Raw genomic sequence first — 23,506 nt, forward strand, 5'->3', positions numbered from 1 at the left:
GCTGGCCCATGCGCAGTGCTGATGCATGCAAGGAGTGCTATGCCACACGGAGTGTCCCCTGCGTAGGGGAGCCCCACACACAAGGAGTGCACCCCATAAGGAGAGCCACCCAGCGTGAAAGAAAGTGCAGCCTGCCCAGGAATGGCGCCACTCACACAGAGAGCTGACACAACAAGATGATGCAACAAAAAGAAACACAGATTCCCAGTGCTGCTGCTAAGGATAGAAGCAGTCCCAGAAGAACACACAGCGAATGTACACAGACAGCAGACAACTGGGGGGGGGGGCGAAGAGAAATAAATAAAAAATAAATCTTAAAAAAAAAAGGGTGAAATTAAGACATTCCCACATAAAGAAAGGCTGAGGGAGTTTGTCACCATGAGACTAGCCCTACAAGTAATGCTAAAGGGAGTTTTGCAGGTTGAAAGGAAAGGACACTAGACAACAGATCAAAGCCACCTGAAGAAATAAAGGGGAGTTTTCAGACATTGTTTTTTCTAATATTTTTACTGTTCCTTTCTGTCTTCCCTTCTTGTGCAGATAATGCATTGTGCATATGTTGGAACAGTTAATAATGATCCACATTCTTTGAGTCTGTTCACTTTTCTGCATTCCTTTTTCTTTCTGGTTTTCAGATTGCATGATCTCTAGCAATCTATTTTCAAGTTTGTTTCTGCCATTTGAAACTAGTGTGGAACCCTTCTAGTGAATTACTCATTTTGATTATTGTACTTTTCAACCCCAGAATTTCCATTTGTTTCTTTTTTCATTCCTCTTTATATTTTCTTTTGATAAAATATTATCTTTATATCTTCCTTTATTTCTGTAAACAGGGTTTCCTTTTGTTCTTTGCACATATAGTGGCTGCTGTGAAGTCTTTCTTAAATCTGACATCTGGGGTCTCTTACAGTTTCTGTTCTGTATGGTTTATACTCCATACACAACACATACACTCCATGTGTATGTTACACTCTTCTGTTTCCTTGCACATCACATTAACAATAGATATTTTATAGCAACTTTGGACACTAGTCTTGCCCCCTACCCTACCCTCACCCCAACAATGGTTTGTTGCTATTGTTAGTTTTTTATTTAGTGACTTGGCTGGACTTGGTGTTATCTATTCTTGTCATAGTGTGAAGCACCTGATGCCATTCCTTAGATGGTGCAAACTTGGGCAGGGACACAGTCACACTGGGATGACAATGGTTTCAGTAGGGCTCATTGTTTCTCTGATCTTCTACTAATCTGTCTGCCTTTTTGGCTATCACACTGAGATGCTAGCCTCCACTAATTGCCAGCCCAGTGCCCAATTGTTTGGGACAATGTCCTGGGGTATACATTGCTCCACATTATGATCCAATTAAATTTGGGCCCCTTTACAAGGGTAGTTTTTGAGATCATTCTTTGAGGTTTGTTCTGACCCCCAGCCCCTGCAAGGACTCCTCTTAGCCGTTGTTCTATTTTTATTTTTTTCTAGCAAACCAACTAGCCTATGGTTAAGCTTTTTGCTCTCAGGGAACTACCCATCTCCTCTTAATTGCCTACCATCAATTTTTCAGTTGTTTTTGAAAGCATCATTAGGCTTGAATTTTCCCACATTCTGTCCTCTGGTGAGAGCTTCAGAATTGTATTTTTACTACTGTCAAGCAGGAGGTCAAGCCCTGGTAAACTGATCGTGTTTTGATATTCCAGAGAAACCACACGGGAGGCCAGCAGGGGCCTTCTGTTAATTACTTACAATGCCCAATGGCCAGCACGTCGGGAAGGATGCTCCGCACTGCCCATCAGGTAGAGCCAGGTTATGTACCACTAAGCAGCAGACGGGTAGAGAGTGATAATGCAAGGAATAGCAGGGAAAGTCAACCTTATGATTACTAGACTTTATGATTGTAATCTCAGTAAGTACTTCTGATGGTTATCCCAACTTATTCTTCCTGCTATGCAGGGGGGCTGCTGGCCACAGCCGTCCCATTCTAGGCCTTAGGGGTCGTGGAAAGGGCATTCCTGCCTCCACTTACCACTATAACTACTTGCCACTATGCTGCATAAAATCTCTGAGCCAATGCTCTGCAACTGGAGGTGGGGACAGTGACCTGCTTCTCTAGAAGTGACACTCCTTAGAAGCAGGGCTCAGTGGGTACAGTAACATCTAGTCTATTTGGCTGGCATTCCCAGTGTGGAACCTCCACCCTATGAACAAGCTATGGAAAAAGAGGGAATTCTCAGCTTGCTGCACCTGAGCTAGAGCCTCTACCAGATATCTGGCTGGGGGGAGGCCCTGACCTCTTGATTGTGCTCCCCTGGCATTTAGCCTCTGCAACTGGGAGCTGTGGTGGTGGGGGAGGGCATGAGAAACACCAGCAGCCTGCCCTACAGCGGGAAGTCCCATAGCCCTTGATTGGGAGCTGGGGGAAAGGAACCCCCATCTTCTTGAACATACCTACCGAGTGCAGCTTCTGTCACACTGACCTGGGGGGCAGAAGGGGGAGGCTAAGGAATAAATTGACTCAAAGGCCACAGTCTCTTACTGTTCTCATCAAGATTTAGTAGATTTTCCCGTTTCTTCATTTGCTGTATGCACGTGGGACAATTTGCAATACTTTCTTTTCATTAATTTTGGAAGTTATGGCTGTTACACAGCATAGCGGGTTGGTGGCACTGCACACAGTCATTACAGAAGTCATCTCTAAAGAATTATTATTTTACAGTTTATCTCATCAAAAACAGTTTAAAACAATGGAAGTTTACTCATACCCTAGAATGTTTTAAAAATTGAAATTTGATCATCTCAAAACACAGTACTACAAATCCAGAAACAAGAAAATAAAAAGTCTCATTAGATTTTAGAGCTTTAAAAATATCAGCTCAAAAAAATCTTAGTAGAATCACATTCAATGTAAAAAAGAAATTAAGACCTGGAATTATATAAAAGAATTTTACTTTGAGCAAACCTGTCACCTGGAAGTACAATTATACTTGTTTGTAATCAGTTTGCTCTTTGGTATTTTTCCTTCACGTCAATGACTATTTTAACACACAAAACTATGCAGACCCAAATTGCCCAGAAACACCAGTTACTCTCAGCCAAGTCCAGTGCTCTTCATTCATTGGTCATCCAATTCACACAGTCCCCAACATCAGGAAGGTTAATAACCAAGCAGGCAAATCTGCTATGACTCTTTGACTGCTATTCATATATTATTAAGTGGTGGACTATCTTTTCTGGAATACAAAGGATTTCTGTTTTCATAGATCAAATAGATTTTTAAATGTATTATTTTATGTTACTATTGATTTTATAAAACCAACAGGTGTTGGGCTTGTGCATGTGTGTATAATTTTTTAAATAATGATGATCAGAGACCATTCATTTAAGCTAAAAAAACATCTGTGTCAAGTGGAACTTTCATTTGCCTTCACCATTATTGTTGTAATTCTGAGAAAGGAATTACACAAGTAATACTTAAAAGAAAAAAGCCCCTCATGTCCTCAGATGTCCAAGTAAAAAATTTTGTTAATAACTTGTAAACACCATTGTTTCTTCACTGTAGTGACAGAATTATTTTAGGCACACACGGCATGTATACAATTAGCAAACATTTAATTTTTTAAAATTGTAAAACTTCTTTAATTTGGAATTTGATCAAATGAGGCAGTTCAAAATGAAGTTTATAAAGATGTATAAAAACAATAGCAACTTATTTTATTCTAATCCAGAAGACTATTTCAAGAAACCCAAAGACAGTAATTGCTTACATACAAATGGTAAACATAGAATGAACACTTTTCAGGGATAATATAGAAGGGGATGTCTGCAGGGTTGGGAGGTTGAGGCTAGTGTTTGATGTTTTCCAAGTCTTTCCAATTCTAAAATTCCAGGATTCTGCAGTCCTCTCAGCAGTTCCATTAAGAAACAGTTTTTCTCACCGTAATTGCCAGATTTTGTCACAGATAGATAGAAATTTTGGGATGTTACAATATATGCCTGAAATAAATTTCACCTCAGAATATGCTGGGCTTCACTTGGGCCTTCTCCCCATTTGTTCCAGATTGAAGCCTTATCCCTGTATTGTTTCAAACTGATGAGTTTCACTAGCTTAAAGAGAATTTTTTTAAAGCCTAAATGTCATACTTTTCTTAGCAGTGTAACAAACAATAGACAATATGAATTTTAAAATTTTAAATGTTCAACAAATATAACATCTCACAGTTCAAATAAGCACCTGCACTTCAAATTCCCTGTTAAACTACTATAAATTATTTAAATACAAGCAGTAAATATACATGCTGTTTGCATAGCTCTTTGCATATAGAGATTTATGTCTGTTATGAAAAGAAAGTAGCTTTAGGCTAAATCATAAACTTCAGATGTTAGTCATTATGATTATTATACTTATCACTTTTACAATTTAAGCTGGATTCTTGGTTCTGAGGGCAGTTTATAATATATATGTAGGACACAGTGATTGTCTTTTAGATAGAAGACAATTTAGGTTGAAGATGCATATTTGGAAAAATATTTACTCACATAACCTCCAGGGATTGCTAGAGAGATGAAATGTGAAAATAAACTACTTGAAAACTTTGTGGCTTCAAAAAAGCAGTTATGAGATTCATGAATAACCAGAAAATAACCCTCTGATTCGTAGGAATTAATTCTAAATATTATCTGAAGTCATGAAACTTCAAGTAATCATTTTCTGTTTTTTAAATATTGTTTCATAAAAAGTCAAATCTCCATGAATCAAAGTGCTATCCACTGGCAGCATGGCAGTGAATTATGCTGAAAACCAGGTCCACAAATGACACTTAGGAATATTGTTTCACATCTTTAATACTGTCTTAAAAGGTCTGTTAATCTTCAACTATCTCAATGTACTTGGAAATATAAAAGTTAATAATTATACTTGGAACAATTATTCTAAATCTAAATAGATAATTCCTATGGCAATATTTGTTTACTCAGAACATATTTTCATTTCAGATATAGGTAAAACTTCTCACAAAGTCAGAACACAAATCACAGTTTGAACAAAAACCTCAGTGTTTAAATCTCTACATTCGGTAAAACAAACACTACATATTAGATTGCTTTTGAGTACAAATAACTCATTTAAATAAATGGGATATAATTTCTCACTTGTGTTAAAAGTGAAGAAATCATTTTTAAAAAAATGTGAAGTCTTGCCTAAAATCAATTAGTCAAGTGCAAGATTATCATATTATGATACAATCAAACTCTACTAACACAACACATTTGTTAAGAGATCTGGATGCAGCTACAGCTACAGTGGAGAATTGGATGTCCCTTAGCTACTGGGTAAGGAGAGAAAAAAGCATGCCATGGATTAGAACCCCATTTTTATCACTTCCTTGAAAACAATGTCTACTTTGTTTGTTGAAGAATGTTTCTTCCATTGGAGATACACACCTAATTTTATAATACTATACAGTAGGGGGAAATGGGCTCACTCTGTAAAGATCCAATTTTTACAAACTGATTTAACCATATTGACCAGGTATGGAAAGACTCTTCATATTCTTATTTTCTTTTTTGCCACATCTGAGACTCTTCATTTTCTGATCTAAAAGACAACCACATTTCTTCCCTAAGTAGTGACCTGCCAGTTTATCCTTGACAAGTGATTCAGAGGGATAAATGAAACTTCTTACTTTAAAAATAAGAGTCTGTGTGTATATACACATATTCTGAGAAGTTATGTCCATGATCTGACCCATATTTCTCATTTAAAATATAACTGAGTTTTCAATATACTGCATTAAGTTTACAATTTAATTTTAATTCATCCTTACCACACTGTTCTCGTTCTTTTTAATTTTTACATTATTTCTATAAATATTCAAATTTAAAAAACAAACATTCCCAATCTCAAAACCAACTTACATGGGTGCTCTGAGGTTAATTTATAACTTTTAAAATATTTTGTTCGAATGTAAAAACCCTGAAATTACAAACAAATTACCATTTGACAGTATATATCTAATTTATTTTTTAAAAAAATATTCTGAATTGTTTTTATACAAGTAATGAAGTGTCTACGTTTTCAAATGAAACTCCTTTATAGGCTAGAAGAGGCTATGTGATATTGCCCCAGTAGAAAGCACTATACATTTCATTTTTTTATGCTGGTACTTCAACTATTTCAAAGTAGTCATGTGGTAGAATCACATAACCTCTCTCTGATACGTCATCTTTCTCTTTCTGAAAGTGTACAACCTCCTTTAATTTTTCAAGCTGTCGTTCCTGTCTTCGGCATCGCTGCTGTGCAGTCTTGAGTTTCTTTCTGAGTTTTTCAACTTGTTGTTCTAGCTGATGAATCCTTTTCCTTTGGTGCATGGTATCCTCCACAGTATAGTTGTGGTCACAGAAAACTGAGAGATTATCAGGGGTCTGAAGAGGAGGCATTAGTAATCCAATAGCAGCATCAACCTGGGAAATGGGAGGTGTTAGAGGAGGTGGGGGAAGCTGTTCTTGTGGCTCCAGAAGATCTTCCTTCTAAAACAACAATGCAGAATATGTTTGAATTTAGTAACCAAAAATACAGTTCAAGAGAATTCATCTGTAAAATTTAAGAAATATCACACTTCTTGGTAAATCCCTGGTAGAGAAACATTCCAAAATGAGAAAAAAGTTTATTTTTAGTTATACTTTTCTACCTGAAGTAAAGGTAGGATGTAAAATAAGAGGTAGACTGATTAATTCAATTTAATTAAATATATACTAAGCACTTGCAACTGAGGAAAAGGAGACTTTGAAACTGAACTGTCACTGATAAAGAAAAACCAAAACTTACCAACACACAAGTAGGGATATAGAGTGACTTCAAGAAAGTTACAAAGCTAGAATAAGTTTCTTAGTGTGAAAATATTTAACTTTTAAATAACTGCATCCTGTGCTTTTAAATAGTGTATCACTGTTAACAGTGGTTATTTACAAGTGATGGGTACCAGATTAGATTTATTTTAACACTACTCTGAATTTTCTAAATTTTCCACAAGGTACACATTAATTTTATAAACAGGAAGCAATCCAGTATTTTAAAACACATATTACCTTGTCATGTGGTTCAGTACAAAGAAATATCGTGGGTACAGCGTTCTCTTTCAGTAACTTATTGTTGCACTCCCTCTTAAAGCAGTCTGGAGTAAAGTGCTCTGAACAAATACTGCTATACTTGGTGGGTTTAAAGTTTTTTCTTCTCACAGCTGCCTCCCATTTTTTACAAAGACTTGGTCGAGTAAGAGGAAACCTAAGAAAATGACATAACTCAGTTCTGTGACGTTATTTAAAAACAAAGAAAGAAAGCACTATCTTACATTGGTGTTTACAAAGGAGCATGTGATTAAAGAATTGCTCCATTTATCTCATTTTTAAAGTTTACTTTATTTTGAAGACATTAAATGTTTCTAATGATATATGTTATAATGTAACTGTGTATATATATTTTTAAAAACCAGTAATTTTCTGTGTTTGTGTGCTGTACAACAAAGTCGCACATTTGTATCTCTGTGCTGGAGGGAAAAAGTCTTCCAGTTTTCTAGAACTAGTCTGACAAATGTGAACAGATAGAATTTGAATTAATCAAATTATAGGCAAATGATAATGACAAAAATAAAATTAGGGAAACAGATGTGGCTCAAACAGTTGGGCTCCCGTCTACGATAAAGGAGGTCCAAGGTTCCATACCCAGGGCCTCCTGGTAAATAAACCTTAAAATATTCTTTATTTTGATTTACCTCTTAATCAACTGGAAAATCTCTTTTAGGCCCAGATAAAGGGAGGTAGGAAGAATTTAAATTTATTTTGATTTTATTTTCCAGGTCAAAAATTCAGTAAGCTAGGAGAATTGGAAAGAAGCCAAAAAAGGATATTTCAAATCTGTATTCCACAATTTCTCTTCCATGGAAGGTATGTTAGAGCCTGACTGACACTATATTAAGACTTAGTTGATCTTGGTTGCCCCTCTTTGTCCAGCACAGCTCATCCCACTGACACCAGCTAAGCTGGGAGAAGAGGTACTCCTAAGAGGGTCCCTGAAGGATACAGCCTCCTGGCCTAAGGCCTACAAATTCTGAGGTAGTTTGTGAGGTTCTGTCAAGATCTTTCCCCTCTACTTCTCCAAATACCGTTCTTTTAGATAAGGGATGAGCTGCTGTTAGCTCTTCTTTTGAATCAATTAATATCCAGCAGAAGTTCAGTTTTTTTGTGATGTGTGAATGCCATCCTTAACTAGTTTCCAGTGCCAAGGAGGTGTTTCCACAGTTTTAGATTCCCTCTGAGATATCATTATAAATGTGGGAAAGGGAGCTGAATGCATATGATGGTGTCACATCTCCTGACCTATCCCTACACTCTGAAAGTAGTGGAGGTCAATTTCATCAAGATTCCGAGATTACGATAAATCAAGAGATAAAATTAGGATCTACTGAATCTGAATCCTGGAAGTATTTATCCTGTTCTCCGTGGAAGACCCTTCAAGATCGTTCTATGTTCTCATTTCTGTAAGGTCAGTCCTGCCTTGTATCATAACAGCTGAAGATGCACCCACATTCCCCATTAAACATAAACAGTACTGCCCGTCTCCCCACCAAAAAAAAATGGAACGACCATTTAAAATTTTGCTCTTGTAATCATTTGGCCATATTTGCATAATTTACTATTTGCTCTGACTTCTCAGCTATCATCCACGTTCGTTCATTCATTCTTGCAAAGAAAATCCAATGTAAACTTAAAAACGTTTAAATACTGAATTCGGCTGAAAAAAAACTTTCGTGGCGACACATTTTGTAGGCATTTAACATGAACTCACTCCAATTTTGAGTTTTTTTTTCCTATTAATAAGACAGTATTTTTCGCCCCAGGGCTGTAACTGCAGAACCTACTGGAGAAAACCGCCCTGGAGGCTGCCAGGGCCCCCTCCACGCTCGCATCCGAGCTCGCACTGGCCTTTATCAGGCATGGTCCTTATCATTATGGTTACTCGGTCATCCTGGTAGGACCACAAGCTTTGTCTGAAACTTGGGAGTCCTTGAGGCTGTTCCTCTGAGTCAAAATCATAATAAAAATCCAATCTTCCCTCAAATCCCGGCCACAAATCAACCCTCATGGCTGTGATTCCGGCCTCCCGTCCACAGCACTTTTCTGAAGGACGACAAACAGTGACTCCCGTCGTCTCTCTAAACGTCTTCGTCGCCACTTTAAATCTGCCGCGGAGGAGGGACCACCGCCTGACTTCTCCAGGGTCCGTGAGCCCGGGCACCTCAGGGCCCGAGGGGACTCCGGGCATCGCCCGCGGGCCGCGAACCGGCAGCACAGCTCGGACCCGAGAAACGGTCGCCGCGGGCACGCGCGGCGGGCACGCGCAGCCCGGAAGAGCGGCGCCGGCCCCGCCAGGACCCCGCCGGGCACGCCCCCCGCCCTCCGGCCAGGAGAGGCCCCGACGGGACGGCCTGGGCGCGCCCCGCCCCTGCCTCCGCCCCCTCATTAGCCTTCGCGCGGGCACGCGCCGGGCTCCGCCCCCGACGCTAACCGGCCGCGCGCCCCCGGCCCCAGCTGGGGCCAGTCCCGCGAGGCGCGCAGGATCCTTACTTGTGGAAAGAAACGGGCTTATCCTTGTCATATCGGTTCTTGCAGCCGTAGGCGGAACAGGACTGCACCATCCTTCCGGTCCTCAGTCACTTCACTTCTGCCGCCGCGGCAGGCAGGTGAAGCCACTGTCCACGTCGCCCGCGCTCGGCTTTGACACCCTTGTTTCTTCCGTAGCTTTGGCCAACTGTCAAAGTGACGAGAGCCTCACTCGGCTGTGACTAACGTGCCCGTTTTGTTGTTTGCTTTAGCAGTAGAACCATAGCCATCGCCCGTCTCCCATCTCCAAGATGGCGGAGGCAGCTTCAACTTCACCTCTCGCGAGGAGTTCGTCCCACTGTCTCTCAGTCCCGAGGTCAGAGGTAACGTTTCTTGGGAAGCAGGCCATTGGCTGCGGCCGGGCGTCTTGGGAGGCGGAGTCGGCGTTGCGGAAGTGGGCGGGGCTTCCAGGCGTTTCGCGGGCGGGGAGAGGGGAGTGATTGGGAGAGGGAGCTAGGTAAGGGGTGGGGGAGGGCCGTGAGCCTGGGGCAGAGCTCCCGGCTCTCCGGGATTTTCCTGGCGCGGTTTAGGATGGGGAACAAATACGGCCGTTTGAGTCTGGGGGCCTGAAGGAAGCCAGAGTATAAAGCTGACGTCGTTTTCTAACTGCCCCTATCTTTAAAAGGACGGCCACAAATGATGGAAGCATTGGAAACCTTTGTGGACCCCTTTTCCAGAGCGCTAATCTTATTGCTTTTTTTTTTTCAGGCCCCAAAGCTTTCTCAGAACTCAGGTGATAAGATTTTTAGCAATGAAGGAAGACACATACACACTCATATATTCTAACGAAAACTCTATTCTCAGTGAGCAGCTCCACTGCAACTTCCCCAGCAAACCCTCTTCTGAAGGCTGTAGCTACAGTGATCTGTTGCTACTGTGGTGCAGATCTAGAAGTGCTGCAGCGATTTGCACATTTAAGAAACGTTTTACCGCCTTTGTTCCCTGGTTTTCTCCTTTCTGTAGATCACAGTCTGGAAACCTAGATAATGGGTTGTTGAGTAATTTCTTGGGTCTTAAATGCAACTTTTTCTGCCCCTTTTAAGTGTTGGTGTGTCCCAGGGTTCCATCCTTTGCCCTCCTCTCCAAGCACCTTGCTTCTTTACCTCAAATGCCATGACTTCCCAAATGTTTTATTTCCTAACTATATATGATCTGCTTTCAGTAGTCTCATCATCTGTGAATTATCTATTCAGTTGTTCAAGACAGAAACCTTGGAGTCATCTTGGATTTCTTTCTCAGCCTCCACATCACTTTGATCACCAGTTTAATTCTATCAAATAAATACTCATAAATCTATCCTTTTTCATTTCTCCTGCTACTGGTTCTTGATCAGGCCCTCGTGATCTCTGTCCCTTGCTATTGCAGCAATCTCCTAACTGTCCTAATCTCCAGTTTTGTCCCTTTTCAGTCCGTTCTCCACAGAAACTGATTATGTTCCTTCAGAGGCTACTCCATCAGTGTACTGAATAAAATCCAGACTTCTTATGGGGACTCATAAAGTACTTTACGACGAGGTACCTCTCCTCTTTCACCATCATCTCCCTCTTCTTTGTCCTTAAACTCTTTTCCAGCTTCATGTCTTACAGAAGGCATGCTTTGTAGGATTTCCTTACATAGTCTCTTTCCCTTTGCTTGAAGTGCCCTTCCCTGACCTGCCAGTTTTAAGAGGTGACCTAGTGTTACCTTTTACAACAAGCTTTCCCTACCCTCTCTTCCTACGCTCCACCGTAGGCACCTCTCCTTATCTTAATCTTGTACTTATTTTTATATTACAGCTCTTAAGCATATTGTAATTTCTGTGTACATCTTCCTCAGTGGAACTGGAATCTTACTGAGTTCAGGAACTGAGTCTTAATCATGTAGCCCCAGCAACTTGTGGTGTCTGGAATAAATGAAGTATTCAGAAAATTTTGGTTGAATCAACTGGCTCCAGAAACCATATATCTGAAGGAGTTTCAGGGGCATATCTGTATACCAATGCACCATAATAATAGGTTATTAGAATTTCAAGAGGGTATTGAAACAGGTGGTAATTTCCTCTATGGCCTGGTGCACAGTTAAATATCAGATTGTGATAATCGCCTGTGAAGGGAAAAAAGTGTATTTTAACTCCAAAATCTTTACTCATAATTGACTCAAATATTTACTGAACATGAGATACATTAGTAAACAAAACAGATTTTTGCCCTCATGGAGCTAATATTCTAGTGAGGGGTTGGGGAGGCAGGAATAGTATGCAAACACATTTGTTAGAAGGTGAAAGGAACTATGGGGGGTGAAGGAATTACAATTTTAAATACAATAAACAGGAAAGGCCTATTTGAGTATGTGATATCTCAGCAAAGATTTGGAGTTCCCAAGACAGCTAGGGATTTGGGGAAGAACTTTGCATGCAGAGGGAATGACTAAGGCATTGTTCCTGAGGCACAGTGGTCCTGACATGTTCAAAGAATAGCAAAGAGGCTCATGCAGCTGGAGCCATGTGAGCTCAGGGAGACAAATGACATAAGGTCAGAGAGAACACAAGGGGACCACATCACATAGACCCTTGTAGGCTAGTGTAAGGACTCTGGATTTTACTGAGTAAAATGGAGAGCAGGTTTTTGTGCAGAAGAGTGGTATATTCTTTTAAGGGGATCCCTATATTAAGGAAAGCAGGAGGTAACTAGGAGGCTAGTGAGAAGGCTGCTATGGTAACTTAGGTGAGAGAGAATGACTTGGGTAGCAGTGAAGGAATAAGAAGTGCTCTTTCCTGGTCTCCTTTTTTCCCTTTATTACCCTTTATTGAACACCTACTATGGTGGCAGGTGTTATGCTAGGTCTGAGAACATATTGGTGAGCAAGACTAATATAGTTTCTATCTTTGTAGAGCTTTTATTCTAAGAGAGGAAAACAGTCAATAAATGTTATAATAAAGTGTTATAGTAAATAAAATAATACTCTGTGATGCTTATCAGAATGCCCTAAAGGTGACTTAGGGGAAGGGAGGGTTGCTACCTGCTTTAGCTGGGATAGTTAGGTGATCTGTCTACAGAGGGAACATTTAACCTAAGAACCAAAGAATGGAAAGCAATCCAGTAGTATGAAGAATGAAGGGGGAAGGTTAGGGAAAGCATTCCATTCGGAAGGAATGTGTGCTAAGTCCCTGAGGACTTAGTATTCTGTATCTGGTAAGAACTGAATGGAGGCCAGGTGGTGGGGCACAGTGAGCCAGGAGGAGGGCATGGCATCAAGTTGGAAAAGTAGGTAACGGTCTTTTTTGTTTGGACTTGAACATCATCAGGAAGCCATTGAATCATTTTAAGCAGGGGAAAGACATGATCTAATGAACATTTTAAAAATGTCATTCCGGCCATTGTGTGGAAAGTTTATCAGAGAGGGAGGCGAGCAGACCAGTTAGGAGACTGTTGCAGCCAAGTAAGAGATGGTCCTAGCTTGACACAGTTCATAGCAGCAGAGATGGAGTGGCAGGATTCGAGATGTATTTAGGAGGTAGAATGTCAGGGTTGGCTGAGAGATTGTGTATGAGGACGAGGAAGGGAAAGGAATCAATATACCAAACATGACTTTCAAGTTTCTAGTATTTAGATGGATGGATGGTGGTGCCTTTTACTGACATGCAGTTGGCCTTTAGAAAAGAAGAGAGCTACTTCCTCCGTGAACATAAAGGACTTGGAGTGGGGGAGGAGTGATTTAGGAAACGGGGTCATCAGATGTGGGGTTCTAGGACTGCAGGGTATCAGAAGAAAGTATAAAATAGTTCTCAGAGATTGGGAATGCAGGCTATAAGGAGCGTGTTACAGTCATAGCCAGTGTTGAGGGTCTTTCGAGGTTAATCAATATAAAGTGAGACCAGTTTGGATGTGGGATTTTCCCTTAGCCAATTTCCCTCCTTTGAGTCTTTTTCTACTGTGTTTTATCTTCTGACTATTCATAACTTAGAAATGAAATATACATTTTTTCTTTCAGTTTTATGTATTTAAATATATATATTATTTGTTGAATATAATTCTAATATTCTGTTCACTTCAAAATGGTAAATTTATGGGCATAGTGATTTACATATACTTTTAAAAATATATATTTATTGTATAAATTGAGTGATTTTTTTCTTTATTAAACATCCAAAAATGCAATTTTCATTTGTGTTGTCTATGACTTACCTTATTTGCTTAATATGAAAATGATTTCCACCTCCTCTAACCTAACGCAACTTTTGTATCTTTTTCTTTTTTCTACTTTGCCATTGCTTAACATTTCCTAAGGCTAGAATAAATGCTCCTTACTGTCAAGAGGTGATTGCGGGGAAGCATTTACTTTCAAAGATGATCATCTTGCCTTTAAAAAGTGTTGATGAAAAAAAGTTTAATAATGGAATGAGTAAACTGTGGTAGAGTCACGCAGTGGAATACTATACAGTAGTCAAAATAAGAAACTGAAGCAGGCTAGTAAGATAGGGAATAGATGGCTCTGGAACCTGGCAGAGTCCACGTGGACATCAGTAACCCCAAGATGGCTGCTGGAAGGCCCCCACCCCCAGGATTCTGCCATCCAGAACAAAGACTTCTTCTGGACGCAAAGAAAAGCCCCAGATATTCCCTAGGAACTTTATCATTAGTTTGTCACTGGGGATTGATGGGTGGGGTAATAGCTGGAACCCCTCCCCTGCCATTAGTGAAGACACGGAATAATTAATAGTTTACAAAGCAGACTGCAAGGCCTGAGCACTCTTGCTCTGCTCTCTTGCCTCTGGACCCGTTCCTGGCCTCTGTGCGCCGCTCTCACCATTTTCCCTCTGCCATGTGGCCACGCAAGTAACCCTGGGCATTTATAATCTATAATGGGGAATTGTAGCTTGTAAATCAGCCCTCTTCATCCCTTTTCACCCCCTTCCTCTCTACCTGGGGCCCCTGTGCTGTTATTTTCTCCCATTTCTCTTCCCTCCCTACCTGAATAAATTACTGGCCTAACTCACCCAGCGTGCTCTTGAAATTCATTTCTGCAGCATAGCCAAGAACCTAGATAAAATCCAGTAACAAAACTGCTACCTGAAACATTACAAATGATTCTTACACAAATAATGTTGGATGAAAGAAGTCAGACACAAAAGAAAATAATAATACATGAATCTCTCCTTGTAAAGTGAAAAAAAAAAAGGTAAAACCAAAATCATGAGGTTCCTTTTGGAGAGGGAGGAAATGAGGGCTTTATAGGATGGTGGTAATATGTCTTTTGATTGGGGTGATGGTTAAACAGGCGTGTTCATTTTGTGACCATCATCTGACCCTTATGGTTTATAAAATGTTTGTTATTTGTTATACTTTAATAAAGCGGCTTATTTCCACAACAATGCAAGATGGTGGTGGTGGGATTATAGATGGGAATCTTGTGTTATGGGTGATTGTTTTTATAAACTCACACCTTCTCTAATTAAAAAAGGGGGGAGCAAGATAAACAAGCAAAATTCCTTTTTTTTTAGAGCAAGAGAGACATGTATATACTAATTTGATTGCTAACCTCTACAATAAATATGAAATAATGGATATATGCCTTAGTTCTTTATCATTGAAATTATTAAGAGGTCAAGACTAATTCATTTACTAATAGCACTTTTTAAGAAAAAAAAATAAACATTTTTACCCTTGCTATTAAAAAGTAAGTTTTGTCAATTATTGTATAAGAGTAACTTTTGTCTTCCTGTTTGATAAACTGAAGAATTATGCGACTTGTTTTTCCACTCAGCTATACTTTCTTTTCCTATGAACAGTTTCTATAAAAGAGCCAGAAGCATCGAGGCTTTTTGGACCTCATTTGCAGTTTCCTATAAACAGCCAGAAAGCATTGAGACTTTCTGGACCTCATTTTCTTCAACTGTAGAGTGAGGCTGTAGGACTAAATCAATTTGGAATCCATAGATGGTAAGGTCTTTGAATCCCCTGACAATGATTGCAAAATTATTCATATAATATGTATTTATGCATTTTCCTGAGGAGCTGTCAGTTTTCCATCTGATTTTCACAGAGGAAAAACTACAAAATCTAGGCAAACTTAATGGTTCCTTAAAGCTCTAATATTCTAGAATTAGTGAAACAAATACATAATTTATATCATGTAATATAAATTAGAGGTTTTCCCTAAAACTGATTACAACAGTGGCTCTCAACCTTTTTTTGTTCCATGGATCCCTTTACCACTCAGGTGAAAACCACAGACCCCTTACTAAGTCCACGCTTTACTGTGTTTTATTTAATTAATCTATCAATCTGCACCAACATGGCCCCACAAGAATTCTTTTTTGAATTTAAATTCAAGTTCACGGACCCCTTGTTAAGAACCCCTGCTTTGCGGTGCTCAGAGATGTGTTCACCAAGTGCAATGAATATCTCATGATGATGCAGGAGGTGGTTGTTATGGGGGGAGGAGTGGGGGAAGAGAGGTGAGAGGTATATGGGGACCTCATATTTTTTTAATGTAACATTAAAAAATAAAGAGAAAAACAACAACCCTGCTTTAAAACATTGTTAGCCCTTAACCCTTGCTTACGTCATGTTCTACATTCTTCTCAGAAGGCCTACAGCTGAAATCACAAGCTAAGTCCCACTTGTCTGAAAGGGAGAATAAGGACAGTGTTGCCAGCACACTCACTGTTTCTAGTGTGGTGGTGCAGTGGTTTGGAATTGTACGTACCCCAGAAAAACATGTTCTTGAAGTCAACCCATTACTGTGAGTGTGGAGCTTTTGAAGGAAAAAAAAAGAGCCCTTATGTAGGATACTTTGATGAGGTACTTTGGTTAGGATATGACCCACCTCATTCAGGATGGGTCTTAATCCTCTTACTGGAGTCCTTCATAATGGGATGAATACAGAGAGAGGGAGAGAAAACCACAAGACACGCTGCTGAAAGCAGCAAAACTCGGAGGAGAAACCCCAAGGCTGCCGTGTACCTTGCCACGTGGCCAAGAAGCCAAGGATCGCCCGTCTTTGGGAAGAAAGCATATCCTTGATGATGCCTTGATTTGGATATTCTCACATTCTCAAACTATAAGTGACTAATTTCCATTGTTTAAACCCAGCTCATTTCATGGTACATTGCTAAATGCAGCCTAGCAAACTAAACAGGTGTTTACTCCTCTCATGTAGCATTCTGGAACATGGGATAAGTCAGAGTATGCAGGTGCACGAAGATGACAGTGGTAAAAAGGTAAAGTTTATGTTAGAATCCTTAGAACACCTTGAGCGGTCAAGGACTCAAGGCTTACAACAAATACCATGCCATGAAGATGGTCTGATTCTGACAGAACAACAAAGGCTCAATGATAATCTCTGTGATAGTGTCACCTACTGTTAGCACAGCCCTTAAAAGTACTGCCCTGGTCCTGGGAGACTCTAAGGCCTAAAAGCCTTCAATACTCCTTCCTAGTTCCAACTGTTCCAAGTTTACGGGTTGCTAGTTATCAAACCAAGGCCTGGAGGACAAGTAGTGTTTTTGAGATAGGGATGTAGGTGGACAGGGGAGAGAGGGAGGGAGGATGTGTGGTGCAAACATAGGGCACAGGTTCAGAAAAGAAATGTTTAGTTATCAAATATACAATTCAATGTCAAATAGAGGTGTCCAAGGAGATGGGAACAGGAAAGCAGGATCAGGCCAAGCTCAAATTTAAATTCCACCCTTATTGTCCAGAATCCATACAGACTGCCCAGACTAAATCACTTTTCTTAAAAACAAAACATTTATTTTCTACCTTTTAAAGTTTAAAAAGTCTACACAAAATTAATTAGAAATGTGCTGAGATACTAACCACAAATGATGAAGCCATACAACCATTATATTAAATGCCATTTTAAGAGTTCTCAATTTTAAAGCGAACAATATCAAAGAAACAGGAAAATAACGCCTATTTTTAAAATTTTAGATATGGTGCTTTTATTCAAAAGAATAAACTTCTTAACAAACTCTTAAATTGCAAAGATTGAACCAAACTGCTAATCCTTGACAACTCTGTGAGGTAGGTGTCTGCGCAGCCTCAAGGGAGCAATACAATTCCCTTCTTTCCCATGTAGACTCAAAAGCTGTGAATTGTAGTGCTTGAAACCACTGTCCTAGTGGGCAGTTAAAACAAGTGTTTCATCTGTCTTGTTCCCCACAGAGCCACACCATTTATTATCTGCTCCTGGGGTTGGACCATCTGTTTCTGTGACAGTTACAATACTGTTGTTTTTAAAAATCCAAATTGTTAGATTTATATGATTTTAACTCTATATCACAGCACTATTACTATATTTAAAACACTGATTAACTATATTTGCTTAAATACTCTCTCAAGTACCCTCTGCATTTATTTCCAGTGATCAATGAAGATGGCATAATAAGCAGATCTAAAGTTCTGAGATGTCAGCATGCTCCCTTTTCAATTTAATAAGACTTCAGATCATACGGTGTTTTTGTATGTTACAAAATTTGCTACAATACAGCTCTACTAGGAAAGTCTTTGAAGGAACTTCAGAATATTACAAGAAAATTATTATAACCAGAACTGTGACACTTGGAGCAGAACACATGCACAGAAAATAAAATCCTTTAGAAAATGTCACTGCCATAGCCCCATGCCATAATTGTAATTGGTATGAAATGCATTTCTAGTCTGGTAAATGGTGGTGTAACAAATTCCCAGCGTTAGCTCTTCAAGTTGGTGTCTACAGCTGTAATGTTACTCTATGAAGTATGCCACCCTCTTTGTTGATTTGGAAGGATTTGTGGAGTCTTTTTAGGAGGTAACTGGGAGTAAACCCAGGACCTTGTACATGGGAAGCAGGTGCTTGCTCAAACCACTGATCTACACCTGCTCCCAAAGACTCATGAAGTCTTGATGTGTCACCTTTCTAGACTTTCTCCTTTCTTAGTCAGGAACACCTGGCTATTCTACTCCAAGGAAGGACTAATGTATTCTGAAAGACTTCCAGAGGATCCCTCCCATTTTCTCTTCTGTTTCCCTTGTCATAACCTTCACCATCAGAAAATTCTATCTAAACAACCTATGTAGGAGTCCTAAGAGTCTAATCTCAGTTCAGTCATTGTCATGTGGCTTCAGCAAAAAACTCTGATCTTTAACATTGGGATTTCATCTATGAAAACAAAGGTGATGCTCTGACTTCCTTACAAAATTGATTTAAGGATAAAATGAAAAGTATGCAAGAAATGGGTTTAATTGTAGTGTGCTCTATGGAAGCATTACTGTTCTTCTCCATGACAAGCAATAGCGCTGTCCCATGCCCAAATTAGGGAACATCATACTTGACATTTCATTCACAATCTCATTAGTTCATGGCTAATCTGATTAACTTGGGAAAATCAGACAAATTTTTCTCTTTATTTCCCTAGCTACACATAGTGGGGCTCACTAATAAATTAATGGATGGTTTTACTCTGTGGTGAACATTGTCTCCTGGGCACTGCTATACCACAATGTCCTAAATTCACTAATGATCAAAGATAGATGAAGAGAATTAGGATATAATACTTGTGACATTTATGTGAAAAGTGCAGAAGAGAGCATATTATAGCCATTTAAAAAAAGAGGAAAACAAGTTAGCTTTTCTATCTGTTCACCTCAGGTACATCTGCTTATCCTGCACAGTGTTTTTGATGTTCACTGTCATGAATATCCACTTTGCCCAGAAATGTACCATACTCCTGTGTTTGCAGCATCACCCAGGCTTCTGAAAAAGTTTTCTCTTTACAAGTTACTTTTATATGTTAATCCTATAAAAGGACCAAACTCAAAGTCACAACTGTGAACAAGTGTGCTGCATGAAATATAAATGTTTTTCATCTTGTTAGTTCTCCTCTTGGTTAAAAATTGTTCTTAAACCAGAATATGATATCAAATTATTAAATTCAACTTTCTTCCTTCAGTTTCAGATGATAAAGAATTGTATCACAACGGAAAAAACAGAACTGCTCCAAATGTACACAACTTAGTTGGTACTAAAGGAAACATTGACTTTACCTCAATATTATACAATATTTTATTGTAACAAAAATATTTAGATGAGTTTAATAGTTATATATTATCATATAGGTACCCATTGAGGAAGATAAATTGGATAAAATGTGCATTTAGCAATATCTTACTAAACATCCAATTAATCTGAGTTATTTTTGGAAAAACAAAATGATACAAAACATCCCTTTTTATATAACTCTACATTTTTTTCCCGAGGCTTTATAGACAACACAGAATCAAGATATAGCTGTAAATCATTATAACTCTACCTTAATAATAGAACCTGCAACATGTTAAAGCTCCAGTTATATATTGCTAGACATTTGTCAAATGATTATCAAATATTCATGATACCGTAGTTTTAAGCTTGTAAGATAATATACTTTATAATACCATTGGTCACTTTGTCTAATTTTACATGAACTCAAATATTCTAGTAAGTCCCATTATTTTTCATCTGTTTAGCCTCTGTGTTATCACTTCACGGTACATAATAGAGATGTAAATAAGCAACAAAAAGATGACAAAGAAATCATCTAGAAAGCCTAGAATTCCAAATAATGCTTCAGGAACAAAATCTAGAGGTGATATAAGATAGAAAAAAGCTCCCATTAAACAAAGAATTATCCTGATACGGAACATCCAGAAAAGACCTCCAACTGAAAACATCTCCCTGAATGCATGCCTCAGTAAAGTAGGTAGATCCATAATTCTTTCCATAATCTGGTAGGAGGAAAAACAAATACTATGATTTAGTATCTAACGTGCAAGATTTCAAAATATAAAATTGTCTTATAATGTGCAGAAAAACCAGTTAAGATAAACTAAGGTGTTTCACCTGTTGAATACCATGTTTCCATGTTTTCATTTTATTTAAAAATAGCTCTTTGATTATTAGGTTCTTATAAAATAGGTCTTATTGCAGATAATTCAAAAATACCTAAGTGTCAATAAGGTTAAAATATGGGATATAGTAATGCAAAACTCAAGTTATCGCTAACTTGAGTGAGTGAAATAAACGAAACAAAGAACACAGTATATAGGATTAGAGTCTGGGGCTTAAGCTCAGATTTCAGCACTAAAGCCAGACCTGGTTTTTTAATTCAAAGTCAACCACTTATTAGCCAGGTGGCCTTGGGGAAAGTTGTTTAACCTACAGGAGATACTTCAACAATTAAGTGAGCATTCATGTACCATAAGGACTACTGAGGACTAAAAGAGATATTATACATGAAAGACTTGTTAACTGCCAGACAATATACCAGCATTCTACATTAAAGACATATCTAAACTTTACCAACTTTGATGGCTTTGAAAGTCTAAGAATAGCAGTGAAATTGATTCCTTCTTTAGACAGGATATTTAGTCAGTTTAGCTTGAATGTAAGCATATTAAATAATTGCCACAAAGATTTTCTGTATACCACGTCCCAATGAATTCCTGAATATGTACAGACAATACATGACTCAGGAAGTTTTGACATAAATGAATAAAGTATTCACAGTTGAAATTTTAAAAAATACATAATTTTTTTTTAAATTGAAAGATGTACAAAAATTGGACCCTTCATGTTTTGTTGGTGGTAATGTACAGTCATTTTAGAAAAACAGTTTGGCAGTTTTTCAAAATGTGAAACACTAGAGTATCATATGATACAGCAATTCCACTCCTAGGTATTTAACCAAGAGGAAGGAAAACATGCATCTACTAAAAAACTGGTATGTGGCAGCGGACTTGGCCCAGTGGTTAGGGCGTCCACCTACCACATGGGAGGTCCGCGGTTCAAACCCCGGGCCTCCCTGACCCGTGTGGAGCTGGCCCATGCACAGTGCTGATGCGCGCAAGGAGTGCTGTGGCACACAGGGGTGTCCCCCGTGTAGGGGAGCCCCACGCACAAGGAGTACACCCCGTAAGGAGAGCCGCCCAGCGTGAAAGAAAGTGCAGTCTGCCCAGGAATGGCGCCGCCCCACACGGAGAGCTGACACAACAAGAGGACAGATGACGCAACAAAAAGAAACACAGATTCCTGTGCTGCTGACAACAGCAGAAGCGGACAAAGATGCAGCAAAAAGACACAGAAAACACAACCGGGGTGGGCAGGGGGAAGGGGAGAGAAATAAATAAATAAAATAAATCTTTAAAAAACAAACTGGTATGTGAATATTTATAACAGCATTTTTCATAATGGCCAAAAAGTGGAAACAACCCAAATGTCCATCAACTGATGAATGGATAAATAAAAGGAAGTATATGCATGCGATGGAATATTATTTGACAATAAAAAGGAATGAAGAACTGAAACATGCTACAACATGGATAACCCTTGAAAACATGCTAAGTGAAAGGAGCCAGACATAAAAGGCCATATATTGTATGATCCCATTTATATAAAATGATGAAGTGTCTAGAAAAGGCAAATCTATAGAGACCAGAAAGTAAATTACAGTTGCAAGGGACTAGAGAGGAGAGGAAATGGAAATATAGGAAGTGACTACTAAAGGGTACAAGGTTTCTTTTTGAGAGGATGAAAGTATTCTTTATATGTACTAAAACCATTTAATTGAACACTTTAAATAGGTGTATGTAAATTATATCTCAATAAACATAAAAATAAAAATAAATCATGAAAAAGAAGAGAGAAATAATGCCGATATCTATTTTTATGACCCTGAACAGGTACTTTATACTCAGCAATTGGCTGAGTCAAATGTGGCTATGAGACTACATGACTTACAAAGTCCTGAAAAGATGATGGTTCTGATCTACCCTGACTCCTCAACACAATTGCTTTTATTGTTAATTCTCAGAGTTGGTAGTGTACGAGAAAATGACGAGAGGAGTAAATCACTTCCTGTGGCTGTTTAGCCTACTGTTCAGCTGTGTTTTTTACCACTCTGTATAGAAATCATAAATCCAACTCTAATTACATGTTTCATTTGTTTAGCAAGTGCCAAATAAACTGAGATGGCATGGAGACGAATATGGGAAGAACTGATCAAGTGTGGAGGAAACAGTTTAAAAAACTCCCCCAGATAAGGAAAACCTTGTAATTCCTTTTGGAACACTGGTCACAAAAGAACAAGAATTATCTTTTTAGAATTACTTCCTATGTAATTTTCCATTCTCTACAGAAGAAACTAATATTTAAGCAAAACAGCTGCACAATTTTCACAAAGTCTATAATAAATAACTTCAAATATTTTAGTGACAAGCCAGTTTGTCTTTGGAATACCTTTTCAGAGATATTTATTTCACTTCTAATATGGTATCATTTATATACAATCTGTTAATTAGACAAGAAATGTGAAACGGTTTACTAAGAAATGTTTGCTTATTAAGCACATTTTCCAAGCCTTAATGAAGCAGATTATCAAAGAGCTAAGAGTCTATCATATTGCAATTTTATCACATACCATTTTTCTTAGTCATTAAATACTGTCACCTATATACTATAAAACATTAGTAACAGCAATAGTGTTCACAATTAAAAATATGAATGAAAATCTTCAAATATTAAAGTTTTAATGGTAATTCATTCTAAACAGGTTTCACTCTCAAAGAATCATACTACAGATGTCACTGGAGGATATATTTTTCAAAAATCTGGATCAAAAACAGCAGAAGAGGTACACAAATAACTAGGGAGGACAACATTGATTGGATTAAGTTTTCTTGTTGCTTAAATACCTAAAAGATTTACCCATTGTCTTCCACAACAGTTGAAACTGTATCCTCTCACAAGCACAGGATGTCAAAGAACAAGGTATATGTGCAAGGGAGCAGAGGAGGACACTTTTATTTGCTACTGAGGCATTTTAATAGTTTGATATTCTTGCCTGGGAAGTGAATTATC

At 38.7% G+C, this 23,506-nt stretch overlaps 2 protein-coding genes and 1 long non-coding RNA gene across 11 annotated transcripts in view; 1 reads left to right on the top strand and 2 right to left on the bottom strand.

Annotated features, from left to right (window-relative positions):
- Positions 1–3,607: 3,607 nt before the first annotated feature.
- On the bottom strand, positions 3,608–9,917 carry THAP1 (THAP domain containing 1). Its single transcript, XM_004478275.4, has 3 exons — positions 9,614–9,917; positions 7,079–7,274; positions 3,608–6,520 (listed from the first exon to the last, which is right to left on the bottom strand). The coding sequence occupies exons 1-3, from the start codon at positions 9,682–9,684 to the stop codon at positions 6,146–6,148; spliced, it is 642 nt and encodes a 213-aa protein (XP_004478332.1). The 5' UTR covers positions 9,685–9,917; the 3' UTR covers positions 3,608–6,145.
- On the top strand, positions 9,511–13,785 carry LOC131276604 (uncharacterized). Its single transcript, XR_009184061.1, has 3 exons — positions 9,511–9,729; positions 9,862–9,972; positions 10,358–13,785. It is a non-coding gene; the product is annotated as an uncharacterized lncRNA (long non-coding RNA).
- Positions 13,786–17,360: 3,575 nt separating this feature from the next.
- RNF170 (ring finger protein 170) overlaps positions 17,361–23,506 on the bottom strand; it is a 45,937-nt gene continuing 39,791 nt past the window's right edge. For all 9 annotated transcript variants that reach the window (XM_071212682.1, XM_004478277.5, XM_004478279.5 and 6 more), the window contains one exon: positions 17,361–20,376. In XM_071212682.1, the coding sequence (XP_071068783.1) occupies positions 20,107–20,376 (270 nt within the window). In that variant the 3' untranslated portion in view covers positions 17,361–20,106. The remainder of the gene's footprint in view (positions 20,377–23,506) is intronic.

Source organism: Dasypus novemcinctus, chromosome 29, assembly GCF_030445035.2.
Source record: "Dasypus novemcinctus isolate mDasNov1 chromosome 29, mDasNov1.1.hap2, whole genome shotgun sequence".
NCBI classification, from domain to species: Eukaryota; Metazoa; Chordata; class Mammalia; order Cingulata; family Dasypodidae; genus Dasypus; species Dasypus novemcinctus.

What these genes read in the sequence shown, in the direction of transcription:
- THAP1 (XM_004478275.4), bottom strand. Translation starts at nt 9,684, where the DNA reads ATGGTGCAGTCCTGTTCCGCCTACGGCTGCAAGAACCGATATGACAAG. An exon ending in AAGCCCGTTTCTTTCCACAA is followed by an intron (nt 7,275 to 9,613) that starts GTAAGGATCCTG and finishes TCATTTTCTTAG; the next exon opens with GTTTCCTCTTACTCGACCAA. An exon ending in GTACTGAACCACATGACAAG is followed by an intron (nt 6,521 to 7,078) that starts GTAATATGTGTT and finishes TTGTTGTTTTAG; the next exon opens with AAGGAAGATCTTCTGGAGCC.